At 43.2% G+C, this 10,236-nt stretch overlaps 1 protein-coding gene across 1 annotated transcript in view; it reads right to left on the minus strand.

Moving 5' to 3' along the window:
* The window catches only part of LOC145402463 (monocarboxylate transporter 4-like), a 40,559-nt gene extending 32,216 nt beyond the window's left edge, over positions 1-8,343 (minus strand). The window contains exons 1-3 of the mRNA XM_080274522.1: positions 8,151-8,343; positions 5,117-5,590; positions 2,185-2,376 (exon numbers count right to left, since the gene is read on the minus strand). Coding sequence (XP_080130648.1) covers positions 2,185-2,376; positions 5,117-5,590; positions 8,151-8,343 — 859 coding nt within the window. The remainder of the gene's footprint in view (positions 1-2,184; positions 2,377-5,116; positions 5,591-8,150) is intronic.
* Between the last annotated feature and the right edge of the window lie 1,893 nt (positions 8,344-10,236).

Genomic DNA, 10,236 nt, shown 5'->3' on the forward strand with positions numbered 1-10,236 from the left:
GGAGGGGGGAGAGAGGAAGGGGGAGGCCAAGGATGAGATGGAGGGATGGAGTGGAGAGGTATATGAGAGAGGGGTGTGTGAGCTGGGAGCACGGCAATGAAATGGCGGGGGACAAAGCGACATGGAGACGATTTATTTGTGGCCACCTCTTACAGGATTAAGGTGTCTGGCAATAGATAGACAGATAGTTAATCTCTTGTGGTCACTACACTCTAGCATCGTATTTCGTTGACACCACTGGACACTATCACAGAGTTCCTGATATGAGACAGAGTGCGTGGTAGGGTTCTGTGAATATTATTATTATGGACTACTTAATGGAGAGGTGTTGATGGTGAGACAGCAGGATTACACAGACAGAAAAATTCATTCCTAATTCTGTATGTGATTTCCTGTCATCTTGCCGTGTATGGTATAGATGGAAGAGTTACACCGACAATTCCATAGTTTGTTTATTGGGAACGATTCTGACCCAACTAAAACCCTCTTAATATGTGTGTGTGTGTGTGTGTGTGTGTGTGTGTGTGTGTGTGTGTGTATGCGTGTGTGTGTGTGTGTGTGTGTGTGTGTGTGCGTGTGCATCCCAGACCCCTCTAGAGTTTAGGCTCATAACAAGGAAAGGCCTAATTGCTGTCCAGATTCTTCTAATACAGGAATAATTGACAGTTCAAATCAAAAGTCTGCGGTACACTGGCCGAGAAACTGAGAAGGATTTACAAGCTATGTGTGTCTTTAAGTCGGTATATTTTTAACTTAAACAACCTCTTCCCTGTTGTCAGACTATAATGTTAACTTTCCATCAGCATCTACAAAGGCTGATAGTTCAAGTCTAAGGAACGTCTGAATTCAAAGGTTAAATCTTTATTGGCAAAATGACATTAAGAAAACCTCATTATAGTTGCTTTGTTGAGTTAGATTTTAACGGCGGAAAATATAATCGTGCACAAATCAATTCGAAAATGGGTATATGTGTTGAAAGAGACACGGAGAGATACGGAATGATAAAATGCAGAGACAGAGAAGTGTAACTGCTCTTCAAAATGGCGGCAACAATATGACATACAAATACGTTACACAGCGTCACGTTATGCAGTAGTGATTAATAACAGACAATTTCAGGCTTCTGATTCATACTTTTCTGCCGCTAAAGTCACAGTTCCATAAAATTGATGCTTTGATACACGAAGCAATGAATCTCTCTCATCAGCGGGTATGAACGGTGGTAGGGTATGTGGCTGTTGGTTCCCCTGTTCTATCTGTTGACGGTGTCGTTGGTAGTGGATATGCGCGGCTTTCCTCCAGCGTGGTGAGTGCCGGTGAAGGTCTTGATGTGGTTCGCTCAACCTGCTGTGCGTTTTAGTTCCTCGGCATGTGGGTAGAAGGAGGCCCAGGATGATGACAACCAGTACAAAAGCCGCCAAGAAACACAGGCTTGCCAAATAGCTGCCAGTCAAGTCACGTATCACGCCTAAAAGAAAGATTAATTTTTAGAGCACCATAATCTGCCTGCTTCAGTGACATGTATAGATGCCACCCCACGATGAGATGAGTTTTTTCTTCCTGTAAGGCCTCTCATCTACTCCTAGCCTCACCGGTGTTAGTGCCGTGGATGTACAGCACCAAAGCCCAAAGTTGATGCTTCTGGTGCAGTATATGTAATGTAACGGGTCTGACACCACACATTTTAACCCAGTCTGACTAGTTTTGGCAAAGAAAACATGCTAGTGCCTCTCTTTTAGTAGTCTCTTCTTCCCAGTCATCACCCCGCTACCCGCTGACGTTGGAGGGAGTGAGGCGCATGTGTTGCTGAAAGTGCTAAACTACTATATTGCATAAACGGAATATTATCTATCTATCTATTGCCAGTCGATTTAATTCCATAAGGGGTGGCCACAAAAAATCGCCTCCATGTCGCCCTGTCCCCCGCCATTTCACTGCCCTGCTCCCAGCTCACACACACCCTCTCTCATATACCTCTTCACTCCATCCCTCCATCTCATCCTTGACCTCCCCCTCCCAATCACAATCAGTATATAAATGCATAAATGACTCCCCGCTGGAAACAATGGATCAATTACCCTCTACCCAAAACGAAACACATGCATCTCTTCAATGAAAAAATTCCCGTTCTTTGATATATAACATATTGCTTTTTGTGATGGAAACCAGGTAACTACCGTGTACCTGATAACAGTCCCAGACTCAAGGACAGTGTTGCCGTCATAACCCCCAGGATGCTGAGTGCGGGCCCCAGCATGGCCAGGCCGAGTTCCTGGATAATGAAGAGGTTCAGCAGAGGACTGACAGTGCCGCTGCCAACCCCAAGTATCGCCAGGGCGACTGTCTTTCCCTTCAGGCTGCCTGTCACGCTGAACCCTGCAATTATCATTGAGTACACTAGGAAACCTAACACAGCAATGGCTTACAGAAATGTATAGTATGTACATACATATATATATATATATATATATATATATATATATATATATATATGAGCCTCTGTGGTACAGTGGTAGAGTGTGAGTTTCGTACACGGGTGGACCAGGGTTCATGCCCCGCCAGGGTAATAAACTTTGGGAGTGTTCACCCAGCCACGTACTGCATTGGCGGACACAAGGGGTGCTGTGGTTGAACCAGTGTCACTTACTGTAAAGTATGCTTGCACCCAGTCGGCTTGCGCGTGCCGATTACACTTGGTTCACAGACTACACACGCATCCACAGCCACTCCAACACTACAATTACACTTACAAGCACTTCTCACCCTACATACAATCTCTACCAGACAGCCTAAGCCACTTGGTAGAGATACATTGGCTGTACCGTCCCGACTTCGGTCGGGATAGGCCGGTCCTGCAGTGGATACTCAAACGGCTGATGATGATGATGATGATATATATATATATATATATATATATATATATATTAGACCGGGTCGAAAAATCCAACTTGTGAATTTTAAATTGTAATACCAGGAATTATACAGAAAACCATTTACTACGCTGGGTGGTAACCATATAACCAAATTATGGCGCCTGATGGTTCAGTGAGTATTTAAGGCGCTCCAATCGGATTGAGCTGGTGCAGGTTTATATTCAAGGGGTGGTTGGGGTTTATTGCTCATGTAATGCCACTCAGGTTGAGTGAGGCTGGTCACTCTCATCTTAAATGTCAGGACCGACTTGCCTAGCCCCAGGTTCCTACGCTTCTCATGGGGCAACATAGGACTCGATGATGGATGGGTGGATGGATTATTATTATTATTATTATTATTATAAAAAACAGGAAACTCCTCACAGGGATACAGGAAGTTTCAATTAATTTTTCATTATGGTATACACACTCTTGTTGAAGTTGGACCTTGATTCACGTTGGGGTCCTCAAGTCCACCACGGAAATTACTCAGCCCCCGCCCCCAAACAGGTGCTTGATTTCTGTTTTTTCCTTAAAGCAAACAAAACACACACACACACACACACACACACACACACACACACACACACACACACACACACAAGAAAGGGAATAGACAAAATCCACTCAACTACCGACCAGTATCACTGACCAGTGTTGTAAGCAAGGTATTAGAAAAGCTTATAAGAAAAGCTTGGGTAAATCATCTAGAAGAACACAGTATGATAACAGAAAGACAGTTTGGTTTCAGAAAAGGAAAATCATGTGTTACTAATCTGTTGAGCTACTATGACAGAGTAACAAACACAATACAGGAAAGGGAAGGATGGGTGGACAGTATCTATTTAGATTTCAAGAAAGCATTTGACACAGTACCGCACCAAAGACTTTTATGGAAATTGTACCATCAAGGAGGAATTCGAGGCAAATTGTTTTGCTGGATGCAAGATTTTCTCATAAAAAGAGAAATGAGAACAGTACTAAGGGGAAACTACTCATCATGGAAAGAAGTGACTAGTGGAGTACCACAGGGTTCAGTGCTGGCACCAATCATGTTTCTAGTGTACATAAATGATATAAACAGTAACACTGGAAATGAGAGCTATCTGAATATGTTTGCAGATGATGCAAAAATACAAAGGAGAATTACTAACACAGACTCTTGTAAAGAGCTACAAGAAGAATTAAATAAACTTCATGAATGGAGTAATACATGGCAAATGGAATTCAATGTGGACAAGTGTCATGTAATCAAGTTTGGTAATAATGGAAAAAGACCTGATTGGGATTATAAGTTAGGAAATATAACCCTATACACATCAGAAAGAGAGAAGGACCTAGGTGTGATTATCAGTAACAGACTATCTCCGGCTGACCACATCAGTGAGAAGGTATGGAACATGTATACACTGCTTGCAAATATGAGAATAGCATTCATATACATAAATGAAGACATGCTAAGAAGGATACTAACATCATTCATCAGACCAACCCTGGAGTATGCATCAGTAGTCTGGAGTCCTCATCTCAAGAAACACATAGACAAGATTGAAAAAGTTCAAAGGGATACCAAGCTTAAGGGATCTAAGCTACGAAGAAAGACTAAATAAACTAAATCTACCAACACAACAGGAGAGAAGGAAAAGAGGTGACATGATATTGCTATATAAGTGCATATCAGGGAAGGAGAAAATAGACATAAATGATTAATTAACATATGGAGAAGCATCAGCAAGAGGGCACTGCAAAAAACTGCATAAGAAAAGAGGTGATAAAGACGTAAGGAAATTCAGTTTCCCAAACAGAGCAATTGATCAGTGGAATGCACTACCGAATGAAATAGTGTGTGCCAAAACAATTCACAAATTTAAGGATATATACAATAAATATGGTTTAAGACACGGGACAGTACGAGCTTGCTCATTCCTGTAAAGATACAATTAGGTAAGAACACACACACACAAGCACCGTTTTTATACGTCCAAACTCAAAAGCTAAAAAATCTGCGCGTTTACATTGCGTAATCCCGTTTATCAACATAATGAATGACGTACCTATTATTCCAGTTACTGTCAGAGAGAAGCTGGTGAGACAGATAGGCCGTACTTTCACCCCTGGACAGCAGCTGATGAGAGAAGTCAATATCCTGCTGGCCATGTTGCATAATCCGGTCACTGACAGGGAGAAAGCCAACTCTTGCTGACTGAATCCTGCATCCATCATCTCGAAGGGCACCAGAGTGAAAAAATTAAGGGTTGCTGACGAGGCTACTCCCACGATACAAAGAGTGATAACAACAGTGGGTGATTTCAAGTACCGCAGGTTTTGCACAGACTTCTTTCGTATCCTTCGCAGGCAACCCAAACATTCTGAAACAGTCTTTCTAGAAGCTTGACTTTGAACTGTGGCAGCCAGTCGCATGGAAGAATCTTTTCTGTGCCAGTGGACAGGGTGCAGAACCATGGCGGCAACACAGCAATTGAGAACAAGAGCCCCTATGATAATGGTGCCGCCCTGAAACCCATACTGTTCATGCAGGTAGGTAATGGCTGTCGGCATCACCATTTGGCTGATGCTGGTGCCACAGGACATCACTGTATTGGCCACGCCCCGCCACCGGGTGAAGTAATTGGGGATTATCATGATGCCAAGAGCTTTAAGTATTTTGACACTGGAACCTGCAAAAACAACGTACATGAAATTAATATCAACAGGTGGGAACGATAGAGCGTTGATGTGCAGTGAGAAGCGGTTGGCAGTGTAAATAAGGAATTAATTACAGGATAATAATGACGTTCTTGAATAAAGGTAACAGTGTAGGAGGAGGTGTAAGCAATAAATATAATCATTATCATTATCATAACCATCATTATCAGACATTTCCGTGAAGCAGCGTTATTCTGCGGGTGGGTAGCATGTATATATGTATGTACAAATATATAATATCAATACCTAGCCTATATCTGTCTATCTATCCATCTGTATCAATCTCTCTCTCTTCACACACACACACACACACACACACACACACACACATATATATATATATATATATATATATATATATATATATATATATATATATGTGGTGGGTGGGGGCAACCGTCATCCACCTACTTAGTGTAGCGGTACTCAGTTTTTGGGTAGCTCTGCAGTGAGTGGCAGAACAAATGATTATCTGTAAACCGGCATATCATTTACAAAGCTGGGTGGTAGCCTAATAACCAACTATGTGTTCCCTACCCAACAAGTGGGTCGGCGGGGGGTTTGTGCCCCTCCCCAGAAAACAACTAACTAAAAATACAAACAAGAAGCATTGGACCAGGACTGACCAACAGGTGACAACTAAGGACCGAACAAAGAACATGGTTCGGATTGCGACATGGAATATAAGGGGTGCGAATGATGAGGTGAAAGAAAGAGAATGTCCAGGTGCTTGAGGATGCAAAAGTGGCGGCTGAATCGGTAGAAAGGCGGCCTGCAGTTCTGATGGACCCAGGTTCGAATTCCGGCAGGGGCAGGGAACAGTTTAAGGATTTGAATTTCATAAAAGCAGACTTTCCTGATCTACCAGAAGACCTGCCGACATGTAAAAATACCCCTGCTAATACCAATACACCAGTCCTGTATGAGACAGCCCTAGCATGTATTCAATACGGACGGTGGGTTTTAGCGCCGAAGTGATGACATGTGGAGGTGTAGGAGGACTACTGGGCTTTGGGATAGGCTACTGCACCCGGGATATAGGCCCTGAAGCCTTTGCCCAGAGTCGGACACATAAAAAAAAAAATGTGGAATAACTGAGACAAAATGGAGAGGTGAGACCGTGAGGGAATAGGAGTATGGATGAGGTATATGTGTGGGAGTAGGAAAGAATGAGAGGGCACAAGATGGAGTTTGTATTGTTGTGTGCAAGAGATGGAAGAAGAATATAAGAGAGTATGGATCCATCGGTTCAAGGATTGTGTGAGTGAGACTGAAAGTTGGACTACAAATGTGGGCGACTGTGTGTGTATATGTGCCAACGCATAATACACACACAATTATATGCTAGATACATTGCACGAGGCTTACATGAAGAAGTGTTAGCGCCAACTTTAACATATGGGTGTGAAACTACAGTGTGGCATGAAAATGAAGTCATGAGTGAAAGCAGCGGAGATGGTACTGCTGAGGAATGTATGTGGAGTACAGAGAGTGGATAGGGTACGGAATAGTGTGATTCGTGAAAGATGTGGAATGAGGAAGCCTGTGGACACCAGAATCGAAGAGAGTGTTCTGAGATGGTATGGTCATGTGGAGAGAATGGATAACAATAGAGTGGTGAAAAAGGTATATCTGAGCGAATTCGAAGGAGGCAGGAGGCGAAGTAGGCCAAGGAGAAGATGAAGGGATATGGTGGATGAGTGTGTGAGGAAGAGAGGTATGAAGTCGGTGAGGCTAGGGAACTGACAAAAGATCGGGCTGGCTGGATGAATGTTGTGAGACGAAATGCATGACCAGGGATTTGGCACCCCTTTTTAACGTGGCAGCGTCCGGACTGATTCAATCGGATACGTTTATGTGAAGCTACAGAACGTGGTGAAAGGTTTCGGCGTATAAGCCAGAGCCAGGATTCCGGGGGCTTGAATGGTGAGTGAATGGAAGCGTGGCCCATTGGATTGGGCAAATTTGGGCTGTCTGGACGGTGCTACTCCTCACCCTACTCTAGGGTGGGAATGGAGATTCGGATGATGATGATAAACAAACATTAATTTAAAGAAGCTATGTGTATCCTATTAAAGTGCCATCTCTATAATGCAGTCAATCTAAACTTTTCTATATTTAAGAGAATGTCTCCCACAATATTTAAAGGCTAAGAGGAGGCTGTCTTGTTAAGGTGAAGATTCAGTTTCGTAATATATGCAGGCTCTAGAACCCTTCAGCTATCAGTACACCAAGAGTTGAATATACTACACTGCTCCCTACAATGTTTAATTTTTACAGGACTTTACAGTGTTCTCGTAATGCTGAGTGAGGTAGACTGTGGAATGCGCGGCCAGTTCTGGCAGACTGACCTAAGTGCTCAAGGACCCAAGCTTTAGGTGCTCCACTAGCCAAGCTGGGTATGTGGGCAGCACTGTCAGCGAACTCCAAACTCGGGTCGACGAACACTTCAGTCATTCTGCCAGATTTTAGGAGGGTGAGTAATAGGAGCCTGAGATTGCTAACAAATAGGCTACTGAAAAAGGCACTTACCTGTGATAATTGATAGTGATATAAAAAGGTACCACGGTGAGAAGGCAAATGCAGACATAGTCATTCCAGAGGCGAACACCAGGCCGCACACGAAGGCAACTTTCCTGCAGCCAAATTCATTCACCAGGGCATCGAAAAAGAGGCCACACACACTCCCCATGACCAGCATCAAGTTGTAGATCCAGGAGGTCATGGTGGTGGATGTGCCCAGGTTAAGCAAGAAGGTCAAGTACAGGACTCCGAAACAGCTGTACACTATCGTTGAGAGAAACTGGAATGGATGAAGTTTGAGTTAGGCCCCGGCATCGAAGTAAAAGTCTGGAAATCATCATCATCATCATCAGAACTGTATATTGTTATTGCCTAGCTAAGTAAACGTTTTCCTGAGCAATGAGAAACTATTTGGCTTATCACTGTGTAACGTCATCTGAAAGTGACAGAAAACACCCACCCATAAATTTTGCTCATACTATTACTGTTTACGGAATGAAATGCATTAACTTAGTTTTTATCACATTCAAAATCTCAGTAATAGTGGGAGTGTGTGAATTCTGTGGATATCCTGAAATGTGCACAAAATATGATTCCTGAGAGAAAAGGTGGAAATCTCATGTTTTTGGACATCACCATCAAAACAAACGCAGCAGCGGCAACCAGCCAGCCCCAGCCACCGTCAGGAGCATCAATGTTGATGGACTGGATGTCACTGATGTCAAGTACTGTGCCACTGACCGCACCCTGCACTGTGCCACCTGTAGCGAGCTGGCTAGAAGCTTCACCATGCCGACTTGCATCTCTTGTAGTAGCCTCATTCTCCATGCTGTGTGAGGCATGGCGTTTTGGCTCTGAGTGAAGAGAAAATGAAAATAAACGACTGTAAAGATTTTCAGTTTTTAAAGCGCTATCTGTAGCCATAAGCCTTAATTCTGTGAGAGGTGGCCACAAATATATCTTCTACATGTCACACTGTCCTCCACATTAAGGGTGCACTTAATCCAGTTCACACCACCATCATGTAGGTCTTTCCAATATTTAGTAAAGCTGCTTCAGATAATAATATGTGGCAAAATATTGTTTGTAATCAACGGATATTAACACCCCTTCCCCGACCCTGTCCAGTCAGATATAGTTTCCGTATTTCCCATGAATGTACAAGAGGAAACCGTATATCTACGTCACTACTGTTGCTGTTGACGCCCTACTGTTTACATTTCTTTGGAGGGACCTGATATGGTGCAGAGATATGCCCTTCTCCTTTACCTGACACGGGTTTTCCTCCTTTTGCAGCTTATTTCACGTGACTCAGTGCCCGAATAAGGTAAGGCTATGGCTGCACATCCTCGCCACAATACTTCCTTGTGACTAGCATCGAATTCAAGCGCTGATACAACTCAGTACTCTAGATGGAGAGATGATAATTTTAGGCCAAGTTAAAGTAAAAAGCGTATAGCCATCTCCTTCTGCACTTTTGATCATCCTGAGGCTTTTTTTTTTATTATTATTATTACAGTATATCAGTGCTGTTTCAAGACGACCTTTTCATGTTAGTAAAATCTCCTGCTAATGAAAGGAATTATTAAAACTATATTGTTCTCCCCTCTACCAAAATTACTGCTTACCCGGGAAATATATGCCACAGTAGAGAGAGAGAGAGAGAGAGAGAGAGAGAGAGAGAGAGAGAAATATACCTCCTCTTCCTGTCCCTCCTCTCTCTCACATCTCCTTCGACATACTCTACTGACTGGGAAGAAGTTTTACGTGCCAGAGAGAGAGAGAGAGAGAGAGAGAGAGAGAGAGAGAGAGAGAGAGAGAGTGGTGCCAGACACAACAAACCTCGCCCGACAGCAGTTATTTTATTTTCAGCCATTTTCAAGTTACAGCCCTCTGAAAATTCGTGATTCTGCGTCTGAACTTTCAAGGTCACTCAAGGTCAAAGGTCATGCTGCCAAATAAAAGCCGATAAGAGATTTCCTATATCTTGATTATAGTAAATATCTATCTTCAACCCGTTTCGAGTTGTAGCCCTCTGAATAACCATGGCCTTGAGTTTGACCTTCCAAGGTCACTTAAGGTCAAAGGTCATGGT

This window comes from Coenobita brevimanus, chromosome 6 (genome assembly GCF_032717465.1).
Source record: "Coenobita brevimanus isolate Jiangsu-jjx chromosome 6, ASM3271746v2, whole genome shotgun sequence".
NCBI classification, from domain to species: Eukaryota; Metazoa; Arthropoda; class Malacostraca; order Decapoda; family Coenobitidae; genus Coenobita; species Coenobita brevimanus.